This window comes from Thalassophryne amazonica, chromosome 17 (assembly GCF_902500255.1).
Source record: "Thalassophryne amazonica chromosome 17, fThaAma1.1, whole genome shotgun sequence".
Taxonomy (NCBI): domain Eukaryota; kingdom Metazoa; phylum Chordata; class Actinopteri; order Batrachoidiformes; family Batrachoididae; genus Thalassophryne; species Thalassophryne amazonica.
In genome coordinates this window covers 10,294,671-10,321,830 of record NC_047119.1, presented here as the reverse complement: position 1 = coordinate 10,321,830, position 27,160 = coordinate 10,294,671, and the positions used below count along the sequence as shown (strand labels likewise).

General features: G+C 39.7%; 1 protein-coding gene across 3 annotated transcripts; it reads left to right on the top strand.

Moving 5' to 3' along the window:
* The first annotated feature begins 592 nt into the window (after positions 1-592).
* gfm2 (GTP dependent ribosome recycling factor mitochondrial 2) lies at positions 593-27,052 on the top strand. 3 transcript variants are annotated; one of them, XM_034192699.1, is made up of 20 exons: positions 593-734; positions 968-1,052; positions 3,039-3,084; positions 4,075-4,172; positions 4,274-4,399; positions 4,470-4,558; positions 4,640-4,728; positions 4,797-4,857; positions 6,197-6,382; positions 6,459-6,539; positions 6,630-6,778; positions 19,080-19,220; positions 19,360-19,459; positions 19,536-19,722; positions 21,976-22,052; positions 22,137-22,275; positions 22,367-22,540; positions 22,641-22,756; positions 26,180-26,362; positions 26,687-27,052. In XM_034192699.1, the coding sequence occupies exons 1-20, from the start codon at positions 726-728 to the stop codon at positions 26,813-26,815; spliced, it is 2,265 nt and encodes a 754-aa protein (XP_034048590.1). In that variant the 5' UTR covers positions 593-725; the 3' UTR covers positions 26,816-27,052. The 3 variants fall into 3 exon arrangements, with proteins under 3 accessions (XP_034048590.1, XP_034048592.1, XP_034048591.1); XM_034192700.1 differs by lacking the exon at positions 3,039-3,084 and having other exon boundaries at positions 694-734; positions 26,687-27,051; XM_034192701.1 differs by lacking the exons at positions 22,367-22,540; positions 22,641-22,756; positions 26,180-26,362; positions 26,687-27,052 and having other exon boundaries at positions 19,536-19,718.
* The last annotated feature ends 108 nt before the right edge of the window (positions 27,053-27,160 follow it).

The window sequence follows — 27,160 nt, the reverse complement described above, 5'->3', positions numbered from 1 at the left end:
TAGCCAGTGCTTATTCCATTTTTTGTTACTGATTATTACATTGTTGCCACTGTTTATTTTTTTATTCTTGTTTTGATCATATATCCCCATTCTCAAGCACCACAATGGTAAATAAGTGCTTGCACTTTATTGTGTTTATCCTTTTATTATCATGCTACTATATATGTTTTATACAGTGCCAAATAATAATGACTCGTATCAAATCAAATACTGTGCAATTACTGCACAACATTAAATAATGTGCAATATACAGTACCATTCAAAAGTTTTGACTGGCACTGTGCGAATACTATGTGTAAAACTGTGTAATCTTATGTACTAAGGTACCCACAATATTATACAATTTACAGCTATTACAGTGTATATATGATTTTGCACCAGGGGGCATTTTACAATTCTATGTTATCAGATTCAAATACATGTTACAACAAGGCTTTAAAATAAAAAATGTCTTCACAACAATAAAATACTAAACACTGTGTCTTCTCATGTGTTTTCATTAATTTGGTCAACGTGGAAAAGCTTCATATCCGGAACCAAAAAAAGAAAGTCTTACACGCTGTTTCTAGGGGAAGCATTTTCGCGTCGTGCCCACTGACGGCGTGTGCAGTTTATTTTTGTAGCTTGATTGTAAACTAAATTTCGGTGTCATTCTTTTGTTTATGATTGTGTTTTATTTGGTAGTTCGTGTGTAAATAATTGGATCTTGTAGGACTTTTATCAGGATGATTCGGGTAAGAAATCATTAGTTTAATTAAGTTCCTACAGCTGCTCCCTTGTTTTTCCACTCGAGGTCGCCACAGCAGATACAAGGTGGATCTGCATGGTGATTTGGCACAGGTTTTACGCCGGATGCCCTTCCTGACACAACTCCACATTACATGGAGCAACGTGGCAGGGGTGGGATTTGAACCAACGTTTTGATTCAGTGATACTAAATGATGAGTCATGTTCTGTTATTCCACAGAGCCGCTTGTTATTAACTGCTGGGCTCCAGAGCTGGAGGTGTTTTCTCATCTATCATGGAAAAAGATTTTACCGCTTTCTGCCAGGTGAGCTGCTTTTCTTCCCAGAAAATGTAATTTTGTTTAATGCGGCTGTGATTATTCAAAATGTTTTGCCATGATAAAAATGTCTAGTATTTAGGTATTTGGTCAGATACACTGTTTCCACCCGAGGCCAAAATATGGCCATCGGTATTCTCAAGGTGTGCGCCACATCACTTTGGCGAAGTGGCCAATCTGAAGGCGAGAATTCGTACTTTTGCGACTGGCCGCCCAATGAAAACACACTTGGGCTGTATGCTGTTCTGTTGAAATCAGCTGATTTGGTTTTGTCTCTAACTTGCTTCTGTCAGCCAGTTGCCTGGAATGGTGAGATTTAAACACCACACCTGAAATAAAGCATTGTACATTAAATTGTCTTTATTGATGAGTCTGACCCCTTTGAAAAGTGACCAAATTACATGTATTTGTACCGAGTTCGGTGATGTTTTCACATACAAAAAAAACGGCCACTAGAGGGTGTTGGGATAATGCCTGACCTCAGAATTAGTGAAGATTTTGCATTTGTCTCTCTGTCTGTGCGCAGCATAACTCCATTCCTATGACTGTCAGGGTCTTCAAATTCACAGGGAGCGTTCTTGGGACAGAGACCTTGGACAAGTTCAAAGATGGCTAACCTTGACATATTTTAATGGGTCAAAAGGTCACATTCTGTTTCCTATTTTTTTTATGCTCATACGGCTGAGGGTAATTTAGCATTGCATTATAGTTTTTGCTTTTTCCTTCTGTACACCACCACAGTGGATTTAAACTGAAATAATCAAGCTGCGATTGTAGTGTAGAGTTTCAGCTTTAATTCAAGGCATTTATCAGAAATATCATGTTAACTATTGAGGACTTAGACATTTTTCTACACAGTCCCTCCATTTTCAGAGGCCATAATTAATCAGAAAAATCATCATTATTGTTATTATTATTATTATTATTATTAGACATGTCAGCAGTTGGATACATGAACATTTTCAAGTTACTCGGTATGTGTTGGACTTCATTTACATTAATTGTTAAGAAATACAAACACAATAGTACCGTATGATAAATCTGTCAGGAGTAGGCTATTCTCAAAATCTGGGTGACTGTGCAAGAAGAAATCCTCTGAGAACTCTGAAGATAGAGTGAAATCCATGAAGAATGTGCTGATATTTCTCAAATTTAGTAACTCCTTGTTGGATGGTTGGGATTCATGAGTAACACCCTAAACTCTCTTATTTTTGTTCATGTCCTCTTAATTAGTGAGATACGTTCAGCTAACACACCTTCATTACTGTAAATGCCCATCTTCTTCAGAGGATGTAGCAGCTAAAGAGCTGAGGAATTTGTGATGGAAAGTCCAAAGCATAACCTCTAGAGCAGGCGTGCACATAACTGGTGCTCATGGTGCTCCTGCAGTAGAAAGCACGAGGGGGCGGGGGCAGTGTTGTAGGAAATATTATATCCCTTCATGTTTTCTGCTGCACATCATTTATTTTTTGCACATATGATCACCAGTTATGTGCATGCTTCCTCCAGAGATCATTTTGTTTTGATGCTAAGTTGAAAATGGAAGTATATCCACCCTAACCAGTGTTCCTAATGGCAATTTTCAAGTAAAGCTGATACATGCTTATAGCGTAGAGGTTGTCAGAGGGCCCATCACAATATGTGCCATTCCATCGTGAAGCTGTAACTGGCGATGCAACACACAAAAGTTGGACTATGCACGGTTTCTCCAATCACTGCTACAGAAGAAAGCAAAAACACTGAGGACACGTTCTCTTTAACGGTTCTCAGAGAGAAAGGCACTTCATGCAAGTAGACATATTTTCATAATCAATGTTCCAATCCTAGTAAAGAGAATACCATTAAAACAGCAGATATACAAAGTATGGAACTTTATTTTTCCTTCATAAATTACTGTAACAATGATTTGATGATTAAAATATTTGAGGAATGAATGTCTGTTTCATTGGTTGTTACTGTACTCCATGTTCATAGATGATGTCAAGTCCCTGCGGACTGTGGTCAACCCAGATATCTCTAAGTGAGTCACTTCTTTCACACTATGTTGACCTAATTTTCAAGTTAACGTTTTGTTTTTTTTTTTATCCTGGGATCATTTTCAGTTTTCATTTCAGTTGCTGGTGTGATTATTTTAAATAATCTTCTGTTAGATTTTAAATATCTGAACAGTTTCCATGCTTTGGTAACAGCATGGATTTCTGACAGCAAAGCTGTACATGAGTGGGTTAAGTCCATCCCAGCCAGCTTGTGAAAACAGTGAATACTGTCATCTTGTAGTTCACCAGATTAAAAAGCACATAATAAGCAGTAGTTGGCACTGCTAACCAAAAAGTTAGCTTCGATAACCGCTAATCAGCTAACGTAAAAGTTAGCTTTTATAACGCCTAACCAATAAACCACCAAAAAAATTTAGCGGAAGCTACAGCTAACCACTAACTTTCAGTATTGCTTCCGGTACACTCTCAGTTACTGACAATCTGGTTCAGTGCTTCTGATTAGAATCAAAGACGATGACAAACCCAACAAAGCCAATGAGCCAGTGCTTCAGTCTTTGTGCACTCTGCCCGCTGCTGTAAGAAAGAGTCATTTTCCATTCACAGCATACAGCGGTCCAGCTGTGAGGCAGACGTCCTGAAAAGGAGAGCATGTTTGATTTATGGTTTTGATTTATAAACCAAATTAATCCAGGCAGTTTAACTACATTAATATCAAGTCTGACATTTGTATAAAGTGAAAATATAACACATATCTTTTAATTTTAAAATAATGCACTAATTCTAAAGTTTTGAACATTAACACACACAGATGCCAAATGCGTTATGGGTAAACTGAGCCTCTGCTCATCACTGATTGGTTGATTCATTATATGTAAAAACCAACACACAAGTTAACCTGTGTGTTGCTTTTTACATATAATGAATTTGTATTGTATTTGCCTGTTTTTTTACAAATGAAAAAATTACATATTTTACAAATCCACATTTATTTGTAAATTGTGCTTTGTCTGTAGGATCCGAAACATCGGCATCATGGCACACATTGATGCAGGAAAGACAACCACCACAGAGAGGATGCTTTATTATTCTGGCTACACACGGGCACTCGGAGGTGTTTGATAATAAAAACACCATTATTTTCTTAGCTTTTCCAGACATGACCTGTTTGCATTTGTCAGTCACTTTACTTCTCTGTCACGCTCTTGCATGTAGATGTAGATGATGGGGACACGGTGACCGATTTTATGGCTCAGGAGAGAGAACGTGGCATCACCATCCAATCAGCAGCAGTCACCTTTGATTGGAAAAGTCACCGAATAAACCTTATCGACACCCCAGGTAGAAAAGCATTGCCCTTGTAAAAAATAAAACTCCCATTGAAAACTGAAGCCTGTCTTTGTGTTTGCAGGACACGTGGACTTCACTCTGGAGGTGGAGCGAGCGCTTCGTGTTCTGGATGGGGCGATTGCAGTGTTTGATGCCTCTGCCGGTGTTGAGGTAAATCTTAGTCCACTGGCGTTCAAACTGCTGCAACTCAACATATTTTGTGATCTCACTGAAGTCATGTCAAACTTACAGGCTCAGACTCTGACGGTGTGGAGACAAGCGGAGAAGCACGGTGTCCCCTGTGTGTGTTTTCTGAATAAGATGGACAAACCTACAGCAAAGTGAGTGATGTAACAGTCAAGATGTGGTAACTATTAGGATGAATAATACAAAACTTTGTTTCCCTTAGTTTTGGTTTTTCCATCGAGAGCATACGAGAGAAGTTGAAAGCCAATCCTATGCTGGTCCAGGTGTGCCCCACACACACACACACACACACACACACACACACACACACACACACACACACGACGCTTACTCGAAACACCGTTTTGAAATATTTTGAACATTTTGTGTATTCAAACTTGCACTCAAGTTGAGACAAGATGAGATGCGCAAATATCTTTGCGGGTCTTTGAGAAGAGCCACTGCTTCTTCGCATTGAAAGAAGCTATCTGAAATGGTTCGGGCCTCTGGTTGGGAAGATCCAGGACACGCTGGAACAATTATATTTGTCCACTGGCTTGCGATCCACCAGGAAGAGTTAGAGGACCTGGTCAAGGATAGGGAAGTTCAGGATGAGCTGCTTGTTCTACTGCCAGATAAGCATCAGAAATTGAATGAGTGACTATATAGTACTGTGCAAATGTTTTAGGCATGCCAGAGTTATAATAGAAGTAGCCTTTGATGCCTCCTTTTTTTTATTGGCATGTCAACATGAAATCAGTTCCAACAAAAGTGAATATGTGAGCTATATCATTTTTATTCAATAATAACATTCACAGAGTTGTCCTGAAGCCACACCTTTGATATCTTGGCTGTGTGCTTAGGGTCATTGTCCTGCTGAAAGATGAACTGTCACCCCAGTCTGAGGTCAAGAGCGCTCTAGAGCAGGTTTTCATCCAGCATGTCTCTGTACATTGCTGCATTCATCTTTCCCTCAATCCTGACTAGTCTCCCAGTTCCTAAAAAACATCTCCACAGCATGATGCTGCCACCACCATGCTTCATTATAGGGATGGTGCCTGGTTTCTTCCAAACATGTCGCCTGGCATTCACACCAAAGAGTTCAATCCTTGTTTGATCAGACCAGAGAATTTTGTTTCACATGGTCTGAGAGTCCTTCACGTGCCTTTTAGCAGACGTGTAACTGATCGCCATCGAGTGCTGAGTAGGTTGAGATGGTGGGGTGGGGGCAGACTTGGAGTAGAACTGCTACTATTTTGCATTGAAAGAAGCCAGTTGAGGTGGTTCCAGGTACATGCAACCAAAAGGAGGCTCCAGGGGAAGACCCAGGACACGCTGGAGAGATTATATTTCCCAGCTGGCTTGGGAACGCTTTGGGATCTCCCAGGAAGAGTTACAGGACTTGGTTGAGGATAGGGAAGTGCGGGATGAGCTGCTTGCTCTGCTGTCACCGCAACCCGGAGCCGGATAAGCAGCTGAAAATGAATGAATTAGACAAATGCACTGATGCAGAAACGTGTCTTTATTAGCAGAGGAATTAAATTTAAAGTCAATAAAATAAAAGTGAATGAAAGCCACCGTTGGTGTCATCATTTAATCAAGCAGACCGCTTCTGTTTTACAGATTCCTGTTGGCAGTGGCAAAAACTTTACTGGTATGGTTGACTTGTTAACCAATCAGAAGCTGATATGGAAACTAAAATCCAAAGAAGATGATGGACGCGTATATGAAATGAAAAGTCTTGGAACGTCAGACAGTCCTGACCTCTTGCAGGAGGTCAAAGAGGCCAGAACAGCTTTAATTGAGCAGGTATATAACATTTTCACAAATACTAAAGTCTTGGAGCTAATTGTGCTGGTGTTTCAAATTTTGTTTTCACTCACAGGTTGCTGATCTGGACGATGAGTTTGCTGAACTGTTGCTGAATGAGTTTAGTGACAATTTTGATGCTGTTCCCTCAGGCAAAGTAACAGTCATTTAAATTAAGCAAAGCATTGATTTATGAAGGAATGAACCAATCTGAAAGCATTCTAAACAGTGCTGTGTGTGTGCTCAGCTCCAGGAGGCTGTGCGGCGGCTGACTCTGTCCCGTAAAGGAGTGCCAGTGCTGTGTGGAAGTTCTTTGAAAAACAAAGGTGTTCAGCCCCTTTTAGATGCCGTTACCTCCTACCTGCCCGCACCCAGTGAGAGGAACCACCACCTGATGTGAGTGATTAAAGGATAACGCACAAGACGACCTTAAATCCACTTCATGGTTTTGTTCCGATTGAGTAGGCCTGTCATGATTATTACTACATCAACTTATTGTATGATATAAGAACACGATCTCAGGGTGTTTTCCATCACTGCATCTGAGCTAAATGAACATTATACTGTAAATTTTATCCATCGTGCTACTATTGCTGTTTCCACTGTCCACACACAGAGAGTGACAGTGAAGCAGGTGAAGTGAAGATAAATAGTTATTTGACACTCATGGGTGTTTTTCCTCAATTGCTGCATAATTCCACACAGATAGCTTGGAGGAATAAGTCCAAAGGAACTTGGTTTCAAAGTTGCACTCCACAGCTGTGCCCCTGTGAGAACATTTTAGGTTTTTGCTAAATGAAGAGGAGCGAATCAACATGAATGATTCTGTTTAAAGCCCCTTTGTTTATTTGTGATTTTTTTTTGTTTTGTTTTTTATGTGTTTATTCTTTTAATTTATATTTAAAATATAAAATAAGTATTTGAACACCCTGCAGTTTTGCAAGTTCACCCACTTAGAAATCATGGAGGGGTCTGACATTTTCATCTTACGTGCATGTCCACTGTGAGAGACATAATCTAAAAAAAAAAAAAAAATCTGGAAATCACAATGTATGCTTTTTTTAAAAAAAATAATTTATTTGTATGTTACTGCTGCAAATAAGTATTTGAACACCTACCAACCAGCAAGAATTCTGGCTCTCACAGATGTGTTATTTTTTCTTTAAGAAGCCCTCTTATTCTGCACTCTTTACCTGTATTAATTGCACCTGTTTGAATTTGTTACCTGTATAAAAGACACCTGTTCACACACTCAATCAATCACACTCCAACCTGTCCACCATAGCCAAGACCAAAGAGCTGTCTAAGGACACCAGGGACAAAACTGTAGCCCTGCACAAGGCTGGGATGGACTACAGGACAACAGGCAAGCAGCTTGGTAGAAGACAACAACTGTTATGATTATTTATTAGAAAGTGGAAGAAACACAAGATGACTCAATCTCCCTCGGTCTGGGATTCCATGCAAGATCTCACTTTGTGGGGTAAGGATGATTCTGAGAAAGCTCAGAACTACACAGGAGGACCTGGTCAATGACCTGAAGAGAGCTGGGACCACAGTCACAAAGATTACATTAGTAACACATGATGCTGTCATGGTTTAAAATCCTGCAGGGCAGCAAGGTCCCCCTGCTCAAGCCAGCACATGTCCAGACCCATTTGAAGTTCACCAGTGACCATCTGGATGATCCAGAGGAGGCATGGGAGAAGGTCATGTGGTCAGATGAGACCAGAATAGAGCTTTTTGGAATCAACTGCACTTACCATGTTTAGAGGATGAGAACAACCCCAAGAAAACCATCCCAACCGTGAAGCATGGGGGTGGAAACATACTCTGGGGGTGCTCTTCTGCAAAGGGGACAGGACGACTGCACCTTACTGAAGGGAGGATGGATGGGGTCATGTATTGTGAGATTTTGGCAAACAACCTCCTTCCTTCAGTAAGAGCATTGAAGATGAGTCATGGCTGGGTCTTCCAGCATGACAATGACCCCAAACACACAGCCAGGGCAACTAAGGAGGGGCTGCAGTGTGTGAAAACCTGGTGGAAAAACTACAGTAAAACAGAAAAACCTCTGTAATTGCAAACAAAGGCTACTGTACCAAATATTAACACTGATTTTCACAGGTGTTCAAATACTTATTATAAAAAAATCATACATTGTGATTTCCAGTTTTTTTTTTTTTTTTGATTATGTCTCTCACAGTGGACATGCACCTAAGATGAAAATGTCAGACCCCTCCATGATTTCTAAGTGGGTGAACTTGACACTCACTGTGTGTGTGTGTGTGTGTGTGTGTGTGTGTGTGTGTGTGTGTGTACGTGGTGTGTACACATACAGGGTGGGCCAATAAAATGTTACCACTTTTTTAATTTGTACAATTTCCAAAATAACAAAGATTTCTTTTTGATTTTCAGGAATATCAATTCCTGAAAATCGAAAAAGAAATTTGGAGAATCCCTCTTGTGATGTGTGGCAATGTCATCACAAACTTGAATATGCGTGTTGCAGCTGTAATGCAAAGAAGAGTGTGGATTGAACATGTCATCAATTATTGAACTGTGAGGAAAACAAGAGACAAAGTGGGAAACCTTTGGTATCAAATGTTAATTTGATGCTTCTGTTACAAGTCTGTAAATAAATTTTTCGAATAAGTTCTCATTTCAGAAACTTGTGTACGATCAAAAAGTGGTAACATTTTATTGGCCCACTATACATACATACAGTAGTGTTCAGAATAATAGTAGTGCTACGTGAGTAAAATATTAATCCAGGTTTTGAGTATATTTCTTATTGTTACATGGGAAACAAGGTACCAGTAGATTCAGTAGATTCTCACAAATCCAACAAGACCAAGCATTCATGATATGCACACTCTTAAGGCTATGAAATTGGGCTGTTAATAAAAAAAAAAAGTAGAAAGGGGGTGTTCACAATAATAGTAGTGTGGCATTCAGTCAGTGAGTTCGGCAATTTTGTGGAACAAACAGGTGTGAATCAGGTGTCCCCTATTTAAGGATGAAGCCAGCACCTGTTGAACATGCTTTTCTCTTTGAAAGCCTGAGGAAAATGGGACGTTCAAGACATTGTTCAGAAGAACAGCGTAGTTTGATTAAAACAGTGGTGGGCACACTTCCGATAATCCGATAACAGATAATTACCGAAGATAATGTTTTCTTTATCGGATTATCTTTTTAGATAACTTTAAAAACCATTATCTGACCAATTATCTTCCGATTAATCTTTGTCCCGATAAACAAAATAAACAAAGCTGAACAGCAACAAGCATTTTTAAAATTAGTTTAGCACTCACCTGTTAAAAATTTTGTAACAGACACACAGCTATAACCTTTGCTAACAAAAGAAAGCAGCTAGTATAAAAAGCATCTCAGTCATCTGCAAACAAAAGAGAAACAGCCCCAAAAGAAAAAAAAAAAATTTCTTTTAACACCATACCAATAGGTTGCTGATATCACCTAAGTCATCCAGAGGCATACGTTTTTAACTTATGGTTCAAATTTTAACCAAGCAAATTTTGGACAAGTTATTTAAAATTACTGTCATGTCTGAAGTTTTATTAAGTGAAAATATCAGATATAGGTTTTAGTTTTAAAGTAATGTGCTAATTTTTAAGGTTTTGTGAGCACATCCTGTGACCCGCAATGCATTTTGGGTAGGATGATGTAATCTCAGTACATCACGACAGGAAAAATGCATTTCAGACACTCTGTTCAGGCTCCACAGACAACAGCATTAAACTCTAGTGCCTAAAACTCTCTTGAATATATTCTCTGCGTTTATAGATGTTGGTTTTATTTGCGTTTGTTAAATTCCACGCATTTTAAATGTAGCAGACAGGGATTACTGTATCTGGAATTTTGTTTTCAAGGCCTCTACTGCCATCTACTGGTCAGTAGTGTTCACTAAGCGTGTGGGAACCAGTAGATAGCAGTGTTCTATTTATTTTGACCCCGGTTATGTCAGATGATTGTCAAATCAACTTTTTGGCTTTGCAAATGGCTTTTTTTGTGTGCAGTGAATGTATACATTATACAAGTTTCACTTTTTTAATGGAATTACAACCTTATTTCTTTTTCAAATTCTCCCATTTTTTGCATCCAGCCTTATCTCCTTTAGAAATTTCCTTGACAAATAATATCAGTCTATTAGGACGTCAGGTTATGTGTTACACATATACATGTCAATCAATCAATCAATCAATTTTTTTTTATATAGCGCCAAATCACAACAAACAGTTGCCCCAAGGCGCTTTATATTGTAAGGCAAGGCCATACAATAATGATGTAAAACCCCAACGGTCAAAACGACCCCCTGTGAGCAAGCACTTGGCTACAGTGGGAAGGAAAAACTCCCTTTTAACAGGAAGAAACCTCCAGCAGAACCAGGCTCAGGGAGGGGCAGTCTTCTGCTGGGACTGGTTGGGGCTGAGGGAGAGAACCAGGAAAAAGACATGCTGTGGAGGGGAGCAGAGATCGATCACTAATGATTAAATGCAGAGTGGTGCATACAGAGCAAAAAGAGAAAGAAACAGTGCATCATGGGAACCCCCCAGCAGTCTACGTCTATAGCAGCATAACTAAGGGATGGTTCAGGGTCACCTGATCCAGCCCTAACTATAAGCTTTAGCAAAAAGGAAAGTTTTAAGCCTAATCTTAAAAGTAGAGAGGGTGTCTGTCTCCCTGATCTGAATTGGGAGCTGGTTCCACAGGAGAGGAGCCTGAAAGCTGAAGGCTCTGCCTCCCATTCTACTCTTACAAACCCTAGGAACTACAAGTAAGCCTGCAGTCTGAGAGCGAAGCGCTCTATTGGGGTGATATGGTACTACGAGGTCCCTAAGATAAGATGGGACCTGATTATTCAAAACCTTATAAGTAAGAAGAAGAATTTTAAATTCTATTCTAGAATTAACAGGAAGCCAATGAAGAGAGGCCAATATGGGTGAGATATGCTCTCTCCTTCTAGTCCCCGTCAGCACTCTAGCTGCAGCATTTTGAATTAACTGAAGGCTTTTTAGGGAACTTTTAGGACAACCTGATAATAATGAATTACAATAGTCCAGCCTAGAGGAAATAAATGCATGAATTAGTTTTTCAGCATCACTCTGAGACAAGACCTTTCTGATTTTAGAGATATTGCGTAAATGTAAAAAAGCAGTCCTACATATTTGTTTAATATGCGCTTTGAATGACATATCCTGATCAAAAATGACTCCAAGATTTCTCACAGTATTACTAGAGGTCAGGGTAATGCCATCCAGAGTAAGGATCTGGTTAGACACCATGTTTCTAAGATTTGTGGGGCCAAGTACAATAACTTCAGTTTTATCTGAGTTAAAAGCAGGAAATTAGAGGTCATCCATGTCTTTATGTCTGTAAGACAATCCTGCAGTTTAGCTAATTGGTGTGTGTCCTCTGGCTTCATGGATAGATAAAGCTGGGTATCATCTGCGTAACAATGAAAATTTAAGCAATACCGTCTAATAATACTGCCTAAGGGAAGCATATATAAAGTGAATAAAATTGGTCCTAGCACAGAACCTTGTGGAACTCCATAATTAACTTTAGTCTGTGAAGAAGATTCCCCATTTACATGAACAAATTGTAATCTATTAGACAAATATGATTCAAACCACCGCAGCGCAGTGCCTTTAATACCTATGGCATGCTCTAATCTCTGTAATAAAATTTTATGGTCAACAGTATCAAAAGCAGCACTGAGGTCTAACAGAACAAGCACAGAGATGAGACCACTGTCCGAGGCCATAAGAAGATCATTTGTAACCTTCACTAATGCTGTTTCTGTACTATGATGAATTCTAAAACCTGACTGAAACTCTTCAAATAGACCATTCCTCTGCAGATGATCAGTTAGCTGTTTTACAACTACCCTTTCAAGAATTTTTGAGAGAAAAGGAAGGTTGGAGATTGGCCTATAATTAGCTAAGATAGCTGGGTCAAGTGATGGCTTTTTAAGTAATGGTTTAATTACTGCCACCTTAAAAGCCTGTGGTACATAGCCAACTAACAAAGATAGATTGATCATATTTAAGATCGAAGCATTAAATAATGGTAGGGCTTCCTTGAGCAGCCTGGTAGGAATGGGGTCTAATAAACATGTTGATGGTTTGGATGAAGTAACTAATGAAAATAACTCAGACAGAACAATCGGAGAGAAAGAGTCTAACCAAATACCGGCATCACTGAAAGCAGCCAAAGATAACGATACGTCTTTGGGATGGTTATGAGTAATTTTTTCTCTAATAGTTAAAATTTTGTTAGCAAAGAAAGTCATGAACTCATTACTAGTTAAAGATAATGGAATACTCAGCTCAATAGAGCTCTGACTCTTTGTCAGCCTGGCTACAGTGCTGAAAAGAAACCTGGGGTTGTTCTTATTTTCTTCAATTAGTGATGAGTAGAAAGATGTCCTAGCTTTACGGAGGGCTTTTTTATAGAGCAACAGACTCTTTTTCCAGGCTAAGTGAAGATCTTCTAAATTAGTGAGACGCCATTTCCTCTCCAACTTACGGGTTATCTGCTTTAAGCTACGAGTTTGAGAGTTATACCATGGAGTCAGACACTTCTGATTTAAAGCTCTCTTTTTCAGAGGAGCTACAGCATCCAAAGTTGTCTTCAATGAGGATGTAAAACTATTGACGAGATACTCTATCTCCCTTACAGAGTTTAGGTAGCTACTCTGCACTGTGTTGTTATATGGCATTAGAGAACATAAAGAAGGAATCATATCCTTAAACCTAGTTACAGCGCTTTCTGAAAGACTTCTAGTGTAATGAAACTTATTCCCTACTGCTGGGTAGTCCATCAGAGTAAATGTAAATGTTATTAAAAAATGATCAGACAGAAGGGAGTTTTCAGGGAATACTGTTAAGTCTTCTATTTCCATACCATAAGTCAGAACAAGATCTAAGATATGATTAAAGTGGTGGGTGGACTCATTTACTTTTTGAGCAAAGCCAATAGAGTCTAATAATAGATTAAATGCAGTGTTGAGGCTGTCATTCTCAGCATCTGTGTGGATGTTAAAATCGCCCACTATAATTATCTTATCTGAGCTAAGCACTAAGTCAGACAAAAGGTCTGAAAATTCACAGAGAAACTCACAGTAACGACCAGGTGGACGATAGATAATAACAAATAAAACTGTTTTTTGAGACTTCCAATTTGGATGGACAAGACTAAGAGACAAGCTTTCAAATGAATTAAAGCTCTGTCTGGGTTTTTGATTAATTAATAAGCTGGAATGGAAGATTGCTGCTAATCCACCGCCCCGGCCCGTGCTACGAGCATTCTGACAGTTAGTGTGACTCGGGGGTGTTGACTCATTTAAACTAACATATTCATCCTGCTGTAACCAGGTTTCTGTTAGGCAGAATAAATCAATATGTTGATCAATTATTATATCATTTACCAACAGGGACTTAGAAGAGAGAGACCTAATGTTTAATAGACCACATTTAACTGTTTTAGTCTGTGGTGCAGTTGAAGGTGCTATATTATTTTTTCTTTTTGAATTTTTATGCTTAAATAGATTTTTGCTGGTTATTGGTAGTCTGGGAGCAGGCACCGTCTCTACGGGGACGGGGTAATGAGGGGATGGCAGGGGGAGAGAAGCTGCAGAGAGGTGTGTAAGACTAGGGACAAGGGACATGTGTGTGTATATATTTTCCAACTTATTCCCATTGATGAAACTTTTCATTTTCTGCCTGAAAGCTTATTAGATGAGTGTGTTCAGGGATCAATCAATCAATCAACTTTTTTCTTGTATAGCGCCAAATCACAACAAACAGTTGCCCCAAGGCGCTCCACATTGCAAGGCCATACAATAATTATGAAACACAGTCTACGTCTAAAGCAACATAACCAAGGGATGGTCCAGGGTCACCCGATCCAGCCCTAACTATAAGCCTTAGCGAAAAGGAAAGTTTTAAGCCTAATCTTAAAAGTAGAGAGGGTATCTGTCTCCCTGATCTGAATTGGGAGCTGGTTCCACAGGAGAGGAGCCTGAAAGCTGAAGGCTCTGCCTCCCATTCTACTCTTACAAACCCTAGGAACTACAAGTAAGCCCGCAGTCTGAGAGCGAAGCGCTCTAATGGGGTAATATGGTACTATGAGGTCCCTAAGATAAGATGGGACCTGATTATTCAAAACCTTATAAGTAAGAAGAAGAATTTTAAATTCTATTCTAGCATTAACAGGAAGCCAATGAAGGGAGGCCAACACGGGTGAGATATGCTCTCTCCTGCTAGTCCCCGTCAGTACTCTAGCTGCAGCATTCTGAACCAACTGAAGGCTTTTTAGGGAACTTTTAGGACAACCTGATAATAATGAATTACAATAGTCCAGCCTAGAGGAAACAAATGCATGAATTAGTTTTTCAGCATCACTCTGAGACAAGACCTTTCTGATTTTAGAGATATTGCGTAAATGCAAAAAGGCAGTCCTACATATTTGTTTAATATGCGCTTTGAATGACATATCCTGATCAAAAATGACTCCAAGATTTCTCACAGTATTACTAGAGATCAGGGAAATGCCATCCAGAGTAACGATCTGGTTAGACACCATGCTTCTAAGATTTGTGGGGCCAAGTACAATAACTTCAGTTTTATCTGAGTTTAAAAGCAGGAAATTAGAGGTCATCCATGTCCTTATGTCTGTAAGACAATCCTGCAGTTTAGCTAATTGGTGCGTATCCTCTGGCTTCATGGATAGATAAAGCTGGGTATCATCTGCGTAACAATGAAAATTTAAGCAATACCGTCTAATAATACTGCCCAAGGGAAGCATGTATAAAGTGAATAAAATTGGTCCTAGCACAGAACCCTGTGGAACTCCATAATTAACTTTAGTCTGTGAAGAAGATTCCCCATTTACATGAACAAACTGTAATCTATTAGACAAATATGATTCAAACCACCGCAGCGCAATGCCTTTAATACCTATGACATGCTCTAATCTCTGTAATAAAATTTTATGGTCAACAGTATCAAAAGCAGCACTGAGGTCCAACAGAACAAGCACAGAGATAAGTCCACTGTCCGAAGCCATAAGAAGATCATTTGTAACCTTCACTAATGCTGTTTCTGTACTATGATGAGTTCTAAAACCTGACTGAAACTCTTCAAATAGACCATTCCTCTGCAGGTGATCAGTTAGCTGTTTTACAACTACCCTCTCAAGAATCTTTGAGAGAAAAGGAAGGTTGGAGATTGGCCTATAATTAGCTAAGATAGCTGGGTCAAGTGATGGCTTTTTAAGTAATGGTTTAATTACTGCCACCTTAAAGGCCTGTGGGATCAGGGTGTTTATTTACAAAATACACACACGTTACAGACTTTGAAATCCAACAGCAGGGATTGATATTATCCAAAGATTTATGAACATACAAATTAACGTGCTTACACTTTATCATGATTTTCTCCGTTGTGATATATAAAAGTGTCTTATCGTAGAATTCGTGTGTATGTGCATTATAACGCAGCGCACGGGCGACGTTACGATATTCTTCAGAACGACAACATATGCAACATGCATCCAGCAGCAGACACGCTGCTGTCATAGACAACTGCCTGTAAAGTTTTTTGGCAAGTTATAACTTTCTAAACAGCGTAATTTGTAATGAAAGCCGCTTCATTTGTGCGGCTCTTTCGGCGCCATGTTTGTTTGTTTTTTCAGAGACAGCAGTAAGCTCCTCCTACCCCTCCAAACAGAGGGATTTGTAGCCCTTCGCCTTCCCCTCCGCCTCGCTCCAAAAAGAGGCACTTTTACCCAGAATCCTTTGCGATCTGTTTGTTACAAAACCTCATAATTAGTGCATTACTCAACATTAAAAGATATATGTTATATTTTAACTTTGTACAAATGACATAATTGACATTAATGGAGTTATTCTATCGGTATTAATGTTATTTATAATCAAAACCATAAGTCAGCATGACTTTATTTTTCAAGACCTGCGCCTGACCGGAGCATCGTAATTGATAGAGAATTGGCTTTATGGCTGCTCTTGGAGTGTCTCTGTATTGGGAGCTCTGTAGTAAACAAGAGCTTCCAGCAGGGGCAGAATGTTGAAAGAAAAGTGTGGTCTGTTTTTATTTTTATTATTATAAGCTATTAAATTTGTTCTACTACTAGTTGTAGATGTGTCAGAAGCAGTGTTGCCAGTTATTTTGAAAAAGTAATCCAATTACTGATTACTCCTTGAAAAAGTAACTTAGTTACTTTACTGATTACTCAATTGTAAAAGTAACTAAGTTAGATTACTAGTTACTTTTTTAGTTACTTTTCCCAGCTGCCAAAAACAACCCTCTGCCACCTCAACATGACAATGATACCTGTTTTGCCAAAACTCACTTTATAGTCACCCTTTCTTGACTTCAATGAAAATAAATACTTGTTCTATAAAAAGTAAAATAAAGACCTCTTTCTTGACCTCATATTTAACTGTTGACAGCACTGCAACAGTAAAACTTGCAATTTCGAACCTACATTGTTTATAAATGTAACTATTAAATTCTAACATTTTTCTAACATTTAAATTCTCTATAAACATTTTTCTTGTCGAAATTATTATTATTTTAAGCAATATTAGTAGTTGTAGTAAAAAACGGCTTCAAAACTGGACCTTTAATCTAGGGGTGTTGTGGGGGAGGGGGCACATCCTTGCCCCACGCCCCCATTCCATCTGGATTCGCCCCTGCTTTGGTGTTTGAGCACAAAGAATGGATAACATTTATTTATGCAGAAAACATGACCAGATTTACAGGTAAGAAAGTTTTATTGCGTTTTCACATCATGTGGTCCTCAGAAAGAGTGTTTAGGTGCATTTGAGTGGAAAATAGTGTTAGTTGTTGACGCGTCGCGGAGGATCAGCTGTTTTTAACGAGACGATACAGAGTGGCTCAGCTCACAATTCTAAATAAAGGAGGAAAAACAGTATAAAAATGTCTTTGTAAAGCGCAGTGCAGGTGTGCTGATCACCGTGCTTTAGGAGGTGACGACGAGTCGAGCAGCTGCAAAAAAACACGGATGAAAAGCTCACAGCTCGCTTAAAGTGGGCAGTTCAGTCGAACCCCGACCTCCTGCCCACAGACCAAGTTTAATGCTGCTATCGACCCACAATGAAAAATAATAGTAACGCACAGTGACATGGAGAAGTAACTTTAATCTGATTACTGATTTGGAAAGATTAACGCGTTAGATTACTCGTTACTAAAAAAAGTGGTCAGATTAGAGTAACGCGTTACTAAGTAACGCGTTACTGGCATCACTGGTCAGAAGTAATATTGGAATTTATCTGTTATCGGTTATCTGTAACTTCTGATACATTTTTGGGTGGTTTATTGTTTTATCTTTATCAAAGATAACTTTTCAGTTATCTGATTATCTGTTATCGAAGATAATTTTTTGGTTATCTGTGCCCACCACTGGATTAAAAAGTTGATTGGAGAGGGGAAAACTTATACACAGGTGCAAAAAATTATAGGCTGTTCATCTACAATGATACAGTTCAGCCTGGCATATATTAATATTTCATTAAAGGTACAGTGAAAATAAATCTCTATAACATGATGTGAACTGAATTTAAATTATTAATTTAATTAATAATGGAATGCCTAAGTATGGGCACCCTTTAGTAGTATCACAATAATATTAAGGTAATAATAATAATACTTACAGGGCACCATGGTGGTTTCATCCTTAGCATTGTTGCTTCACAGCAAGAACGTCCCAGGTTTGCTTCGACCTGGTCCTTTTTGTGTGGAGTTTGCATGTTCTCCCCGTGTTCACGTAGGTTCCTGCTGAGGGCTCTGACCTCATCCCACTTTCAGAGTCACACAGGTTTGTTAAACTGGTGACTCTCAATTAACAATAGGTGTGAACGAATGTGTGAAGGTGTTTTTCAGTCTATATGTGTCTGTCCTACAATAGACGGGCAGCCTGTCCAGGGTGTGCGCTGCCTTTCGTCCCATGACCATTGGGATAGGTTGACCTCCCCATGACCTTTAACTGGAATGAGCCGCTTTAGAAAATAGATGAATGAATAATATTTGGAGTCAATTTTCTTTCAGCAAGTGAAGGGATGGATACATGAGTATTTCCAGGTCACTGAATATGTCTTGGATGTTATTGCCGTCAGTCATTATAAAATACAGATTGTGTGGAAAATCTGTTTGGAGTAAACAGGTCCCCCCAAAAATAAGCAACAGTGCAAGAAGGAGACTCATGAGGGAAGCCTCCAAGACACCCATGACAACCCTGGAGAAGTTGGAGGGATCTGTGACTGATTGGAAAAACTGTGCCTGGTGCATCTTTTGTCTGTTGCATCAGTGGTTTTCCTGCTTCATGGTGGAGTGGAACAGAGGCAGACTTTACAAGAAAATGGACCAAATCTAGGTTCGAGTCTTCCATGGCCTTTCCGGCGAACTGTAACTTCAACTTCAAGGCATCCTGTTATTGTGTGTTCCACTCCACCGTGAAGTTGTGTAATGGTCTCTGTGATGACATGGATGTAATTGTGTCGTTGAGGGGCACGGTCGAAACTGTTGGATTAAATATTGATATCGTGACATTGCAGCCCTGAAAACAACAGAAATCAGTTTGTGGGGATGTTTCAAAGTTGGCGGTGCTTCATCTGCTTCCTTTCTTTTTTCAGGCAATGGTACAAAGATGACTTATGTGCTCTGGCCTTCAAGGTTGTCCACGACAAGCACCGCGGCCCTCTGGTGTTTCTTCGGATCTACGCTGGTACTCTGAAACCACAGACGGCCGTCCACAACATCAATAGAAACAACACGTACGTGGGATTCAAGCGACTACTTCTGCATTTATGAAAGCAGGACTTTGTCCATAAATGATATTGTTTTTTTGTTTTTCACTTTATACTTGTCTATTTTTGGCTCAAACCTCAGTTCTTTTGTTTCTGATTTCTGCAGTGAAAGAATAAGCCGGCTGCTGGTGCCCTTTGCTGATCAGCATGTGGAAATTCCCTCGCTGTCAGCGGGAAACATCGCTCTGACTGTTGGACTCAAGCAGGTGCACAATCTTAGATTTTATTTGAAATTTTCTGTTGTGACGTTATTTGAAGTCATGTGTTTTTCTTTCGGTCCAGGCAGTCACAGGCGACACCATCGTTTGTTCCAAGGCTTCAGCAGCAGCTGCGGCTCGCCGAGCCCAAAGTGATGATGTCACTGAGAGAAGACGTGGGGAGCGTGCTGATGTGGTCCTGTCAGGGGTGGAGGTCCCTGATCCCGTCTTCTTCTGCACTATAGAACCACCCACCATTTCCAAACAGGCTGGTCAGTGATCGTTATTATTTACACCTGCGCTGACAGTGACATAGCTCACTGAGGTTAGCTGTGGGAGTTCAGTTGTTTATTCAGTCTAAAGAACAGGTATCAACTGTTTTTATTGCTGATCTGTAGGTGGGTGATATGACCAAAAATTAATATCACAATATTTTTCACTTTGTGTGCAGTGAGCGTATTATATCACAACATTACTGGTTTTGCACGATATCACTCCTTTATTATTATCTGTCTTATCATACTTGAATGTACTTGGACTGTTTTCTAGAGCTCGACCGATATATCGGCCGGCTGATATTATCAGCCGGTATAAGCCCTTTTCAAAGTACTCACTATCGGCCAAAATTTTAGCCGATAATTTCTCATAAACAGAACAGTTACTGAAATAATGTTTGTGTCGGCAATGTAAAATGTCCTTGCACCGTTTGTCCAGTAGATGGAGCGCTGACTCCATTCAAATGAGAGCTGCTTACACCCCTGCTTAATTGTGTTCATCACCGGCCCCTGTAGTTTGCTGTCACATTGCACTGATCGGCTGACAAAAGCATACAAGTAAGTTTATAAGGATGTTGTTTGTAATAACTTTGCGATTACATTCACCCCACATTTCTCCCGTTTCAGTTCAACTCAGTTTAATTAACTCAGTTTATGTAGTAATGTGTCAAATGTGCTTCATTGCGTCGGTCACGCTTTTCATTAAGCCCACGTTGTGTAGACCTTATTTCTAGCATGAAAAACTTTCGTTTACTGCTAAGAGGTTGAAACATTCAGATTCACTGGTCGTCAGGAAGGGTTCTGGGATTTACTGCCGTTCGCCATTAACCCTCTGGGGCTGACACCATCGTATACGACGGCTGGGACCAAGCTTAACTAAATTGTAAATAACTTTTTAATGATATGAGATAGAAACTTACTTTTTTTTATTTATTTTTTTTGCTGAAAAGTTAACTCCGCGGACTTTCGATCCACCGTCAGCCATCTTGGTACTCCTCATAGAAGATGTATGATGACGTGCGCAATGTGAGTGTCCAATCAGAATTGGTTCTCCGTCACATGGTTTTCCAAAATCCAATCGTAGGGCAGATTTACCTCACGTGATATGGCAAAGATCGTTTTCAGGAGTGATGTCTTACTAGTTGGCCCGTTTGAATAGCCCCCTAACTGCTCCAGTTGCATTTTTGAATTTTTTGAACTTGAAAATTCTTCTCTGTTATAAAGTTAATCAATATGAGGACAAAGCTTCAGCTTTTAGCTCATACCTTCTTTTGTTAAGGTCAATCAGAGTGTTTTTTCAGATGCTGTTTAGATATTTATGGAGTACGTTCATGTCCAACTTCATTGATTTTAGCTTCCTGGTTTGTAATGAAAATGCGCATTGTGGACCGATTGTCATGGAAACCGGTCCGGACATGGGAGAATATCAGACTGGTAATCAGCCAATCAGAGCGGCCGCAGCGTCGCAGCCATATAATAATGCATTTTATTTAAACGTTTTGAGATTCATCTGTATGACACTGGTGTGCCACCCACCCCTAAATTGACCGAATGGAATTATACTGTGATTAGTTTTATTCAGGTTCAAATCATCATCACCTGGTTGTAAACTATTGTAAGAAGAGGATATATTCAATCAAAGTCATTTTAAAATGTTCTAACTTATAAACCTGATAACGTTTTTTTTGTTTGTTTGTTTTTAACTATCATACCATAAAATTGGAAAATTTTATACTGGACTTAAGATGGAATTTTTTTCTTTTTTTTTTTTTTACTTAAAGTTTATTTGGGGGAAAAAATGAAGGTCAACAGATTTGAGGTTAAATGTGAAGATGAGTCTGCTGACTCCAGGAAGCCAATTAACTTTATTACTAACTTTAACTTTTTTAATGTACAGTTTTCTGGCATTGAATGAGTTCATTTAAAAAAAAAAAAAATTGACAGATCAATCTATAGAGTTTTTAGTTGCTGTCCTACTCCAAACGTCTGTGTCCTTGGACAAGACAGTTTCATCTCTGTTGTCCCAGTCCACCCAGCTGCATATGGGTACCAGACTTGGACTTGTGTCCCATCCAGGAGAAGATGTAGACTCTCACCCACTTCCTGCTACAGTAGCCCAGGATAAGCACCAGCACTGGTGGGTCTGAATGACCTATACAGGACTTCCTGTTTTTAAAACTTTTACTACTTCCTGCGGTCTTGTAGCCAGTGCCATCTTGTATAATATATATATGTATTATTTCCTGATAGATCTGGAAAATGCACTGGATTGTCTTCAGAGAGAAGACCCCAGCCTCAAAGTAAAAATTGATCCCGACTCTGGACAGGTAATGGCGTCATTGGATAATCCAGAACAGACTCGTAGAAGTTTTAGAATCGGCTCAGATAAGTCTGTCGCTCTGTATGTGTAGACCATTCTGTGTGGGATGGGAGAGCTGCACATCGATATCATCCATGACCGTATCAAAAGAGAGTATGGCATTGAGACGCACCTCGGACCGCTGCAGGTGGCTTACAGGGAGACTATCCTCAATCACGCCTCGGCGACAGGTACAACAAAAACACGCAGAGTTGACCTTCCCACTGCAGTCCTTCATTTGTTTGGTCCTGTATGGATTGTTGGAGTTTGCGTGTGATGTAGATACACTGGACAGAACAATTGGGGAGAGGAGACACGTTGTGAGAGTGGACCTGGCCGTCAGTCCAAGCGTGGACAGATCATGTGACATAGCTTTTAAAGAGGACCTGGAGAAGCTTCTCTCACCAGAAATAAAAGAAGCAGTGGAGAACGGCGCACACACCTCCTTTCTTCAAGGTAACACGGACCAAGTTATTGTCTTTGTTCATGTTGTCTTGCTCACATTGTAGCATCTGATTTTAATGTTAAAGAAGAAAACATCTTTTTGTGTCGTCAGGTCCGTTGCTAGGTCACCCTTTACAGGGTGTTTTGGTGCTGGTCCATACAGTCAGTGTGGCGCCAGGAACATCCGCAGCCATGGTATCCGCCTGTGTGTCTCGCTGCATGCAGAAGGTAAAAAAATTTTTGTTACCTCTACCGAGGAGGTTATGGTTTGAGTGTTGTCTGTTAGCAGGATTAAGCAGGTTTTCTTGAACGCTGGTGAAAACGTGGGATGTAGATCCAGGATACCCCCTCCCAAAAAACAAATGGGCATAAGAGTGCCAATATCTGGTAAGACCAGGTGAGATTTGGTGATGAACCAGATAACAATCCAGATTTCCTAGATCAAAATATGCATTTGTAGGGGGTTGTCTTTATTTATTTCTGATATGGTAAACCAACAAAAACTAAATGTGTAGCTAAAATCATGTGGAATCACTAGCGAGTGAAGAGTTTTCAGGAGGTGATGGTCTAATGGTTAAGCATTGGACTTGAGACCACCAGAGGATCCTCGATTCAAACCTCCTCCAGTCCGGAAACCCACTAAGGGCGCTTGGGCATCATCCTTAATCCCGCAGTTCTTCCCAGTGTATAGTTGAGCGCCTTACATGGCAGCAACCTGACATTGGTGTGGGAGTATGTGTGTGAATGGGTGAATGTGCGGCATCATTGTAAAGTGCTTTGAGCTTCTGATTCAGATGGAGAAGCACTATATAAAAAAATGCAGTCCATCTACGACTATAAGCAACAGGTTCGTCATCATGCTCCATAGCAGCCTATACTCAAGGTTCTTGAAATGGAGCAGTATCTACACCTAGTGGACATTTACCATTAATGCATGTACAACAGTTTCGCCAAGAGCTCTAGTCACTAATATTTACAAAAGCAGCTACATATAAGAGAGCTGAATCCAGGATTCATTTTTTTTTTCTGATTTAAAAAAAAAAACAAAGGCACAAGAGAACAGGGTGCTGTTGTGTCAACCTCTCATTGCTGATTTTTAGCATATTTTTGGTAGGGGGAGGGGATTGTTTACCCAATGGGGGCCTTAAATCCAGTCTCATCTGTGGTAAAAGTAGTGCTGCAGAACACTGTGAGCAATTGAGAAAGTCTTAAACAAGTTAAAAAATTTGATATCTGGACATCATGATCCACAAAATGTGAATAATTGTATGTAATGTGTGCATATAGGGGTTAATATGTGTCTGCTACTTAGATTTTACATATTACTTTGGTTTTTATTTTGTTAATGCATCTTGAAACAAATCATTTCTGTGTGATTGTGGATTTGGCTGCTCAGTTATTTTGATGCCAGGGTACAGTTTAAGCTAAAATTACATTTCTTTGCAGATTGTTGTCTATTTTGGAATGAGCAGTGAGGATTTTACTATAGGGTTTTACTATGCTTTTGTGCTCTACTGTAGTCAGGAATATTAGTAGGGAACACAAACTTTACCTGCTGTTTTCATAAATCGAACCAGATTTCCTCATTTTTGGAATCAGGATGGAAATTGGGGCCAAAAATCTGCAATGGGAGCCTGGATTTAAAACATTTCATCTCTCGGCTGAGGTTTACACTTTCTGAGTGCTGGTCTGATTTTATTGGTGTGATAAAGCAGCAGTGGCCTTGGTGGCCACCGTACCTAGGCAGTGAAAATGAAGGAAACACATACAAGCTACAGTAGTGTTCAGAATAATAGTAGTAGCTATGTGACTAAAAAGATTAATCCAGGTTTTGAGTATATTTCTTATTGTTACATGGGAAACAAGGTACCAGTAGATTCAGTAGATTCTCACAAATCCAACAAGACCAAGCATTCATGATATGCACACTCTTAAGGCTATGAAATTAGGCTATTAGTAAAAAATAGTAGAAAAAGGGGGTGTTCACAATAACAGTAGCATCTGCTGTTGACGCTACAAACTCAAAACTGTTATGTTCAAACTGCTTTTTTAGCAATCCTGTGAATCACTAAACTAGTATTTAGTTGTATAACCACAGTTTTTCATGATTTCTTCACATCTGCGAGGCATTAATTTTGTTGGTTTGGAACCAAGATTTTGCTCGTTTACTAGTGTGCTTGGGGGTCATTGTCTTGTTGAAACACCCATTTCAAGGGCATGTCCTCTTCAGCATAAGTCAACATGACCTCTTCAAGCATTTTGACATATCCAAACTGATCCATGATACCTGGTATGCGATATATAGGCCCAACACCATAGTAGGAGAAACATGCCCATATCATGATGCTTGCACCACCATGCTTCACTGTCTTCACTGTGAACTGTGGCTTGAATTCAGAGTTTGGGGGTCATCTCACAAACTGTCTGTGGCCCTTGGACCCAAAAAGAACAATTTTACTCTCATCAGTCTACAAAATATTCCTCCATTTCTCTTTAGGCCAGTTGATGTGTTCTTTGGCAAATTGTAACCTCTTCTGCACGTCTTTTATTTAACAGAGGGACTTTCTGGGGGATTCTTGCAAATAAATTAGCTTCACACAGGCGTCTTCTAACTGTCACAGCACTTACAGGTAACTCCAGACTGTCTTTGATCATCCTGGAGCTGATCAATGGGTGAGCCTTTGCCATTCTGGTTATTCTTCTCTCCATTTTGATGGTTGTTTTCTGTTTTCTTCCACGCATCTGTTTTTTTTTTTTTTTTTTTTTTGTCCATTTTAAAGCATTGGAGATCATTGTAGATGAACAGCCTATAATTTTTTTGCACCTGCATATAAGTTTCCCCCTCTCCAATCAACTTTTTAATCAAACTACGCTGTTCTTCTGAACAATGTCTTGAACGTCCCATTTTCCTCAGGCTTTCAAAGAGAAAAGCATGTTCAACAGGTGTTGGCTTCATCCTTAAATAGGGGACACCTGATTCACACCTGTTTGTTCCACAAAATTGACGAACTCACTGACTGAATGCCACACTACTGTTATTGTGAACACCCCCTTTTCTCCTGTTTTTACTAATAGCACAATTTCATAGCCTTAAGAGTGTGCATATCATGAATGCTTGGTCTTGTTGGATTTGTGAGAATCTACTGAATCTACTGGTACCTTGTTTCCCATGTAACAATAAGAAATGTACTCAAAACCTGGATTAATCTTTTTAGTCACATAGCACTACTATTATTCTGAACACTACTGTATATGTAGCTTCAAAATGACACATGCTTGATAAAATAAATCCTGCTCCTAATTTCCATGATGCATGTGATGAGATTATTCTCTGAAACATGTCCAGACAGCAGACAGGTGTGTGTGGTGTATTAAATAAGCACAATCAGCTTGCTTTCTGTATAGATCTGGTATCAACATTAACAAAATTTTAATCACTTTATCCTCATTCTGTGCCCTTTTCAGGTTGAAGACTACAAGACAATAGCATTTGTTGTTTTTGTTCTATCGTGTTAACATCCTGAAGCGGATGGACTCATTTATCTGTTCATTCAGTCAGTGCATTTTACAGGATACATCCTTCAGCTTTTGCCTAAACCGAAAAAGAAATCACACTGATTATCTGAATTGGTACCCCTCCTTTGGATTCAGGCCCTGAAGCTAGCAGGAGGACAGGTCCTGGAGCCCGTCATGTCCCTGGAGGTGACAGTGGGAGAGGAACACCTTGGCTCTGTCCTAGGGAATTTAGCCCAGAGACGAGGAACTGTCCGAGACATTCAAAGTCGCCACGACAACAAGGTGCTGATGGGAACGGTGCCACTGGCTGAGATGATGGTGAGTTTAATGTGACGTTTTCTGATTCTCCATGTGCATGTGACAACTTTCAGACATGTTGGATGGGCATTAATGCATCCACTGGGTGGCAGCAGCAGTGCACTTTTGTGTGAATGACCAGCATTAGGTCCTGTGACATTCACCAACTTTTTACCCTTCTACCCCATGAGTGAATTACCTAGAACACCTACACTGGGCCAGAAACGTTTTTTGAGTTCGCATACCCTGAATCTAGACTCAGCCTTAAGTCAAACATTTAAAAGCTTTATTCTGTATTTAATTCATTTCTTCCAGTTTACCATTCAGCCGTGTTTCTTTTTGCAGGGCTACTCCACAGTTCTGCGAACTCTAACCTCTGGTAACGCCACCTTCTCCCTGGAGCTGGACACCTACCAGGCCATGACCCCTCAGGACCAGAACACCCTCCTGAAAAGACTGGGCGGGCTTCTTTGACCTCTGGTACCAACATCACGTTAACTGGTCAGAAACTAAACCACCGTGCACTGAATCTAAAAGTCAGACTGCTTTGAACTGAATACAAAGTAAAATGTTGAATTAAACACCATCCAGGATGTTGGAATTTTCCAGTCACAGCACCGTCATCACTAGGGATGGGTATTGATAAGGTTTTATCGATATCGATACCATTATCGATTCTGCTTATCGATCCGATTCCTTATTGATACCTCGTGATTTTGTACTAAAAGTAGGCTTTACAGGTTTTCTATGTATTTCCTTGAGTCTTAAAGTAAATAAATATGAAATTAGTCACTGTATCCTTGATCTCTGGACATAAAT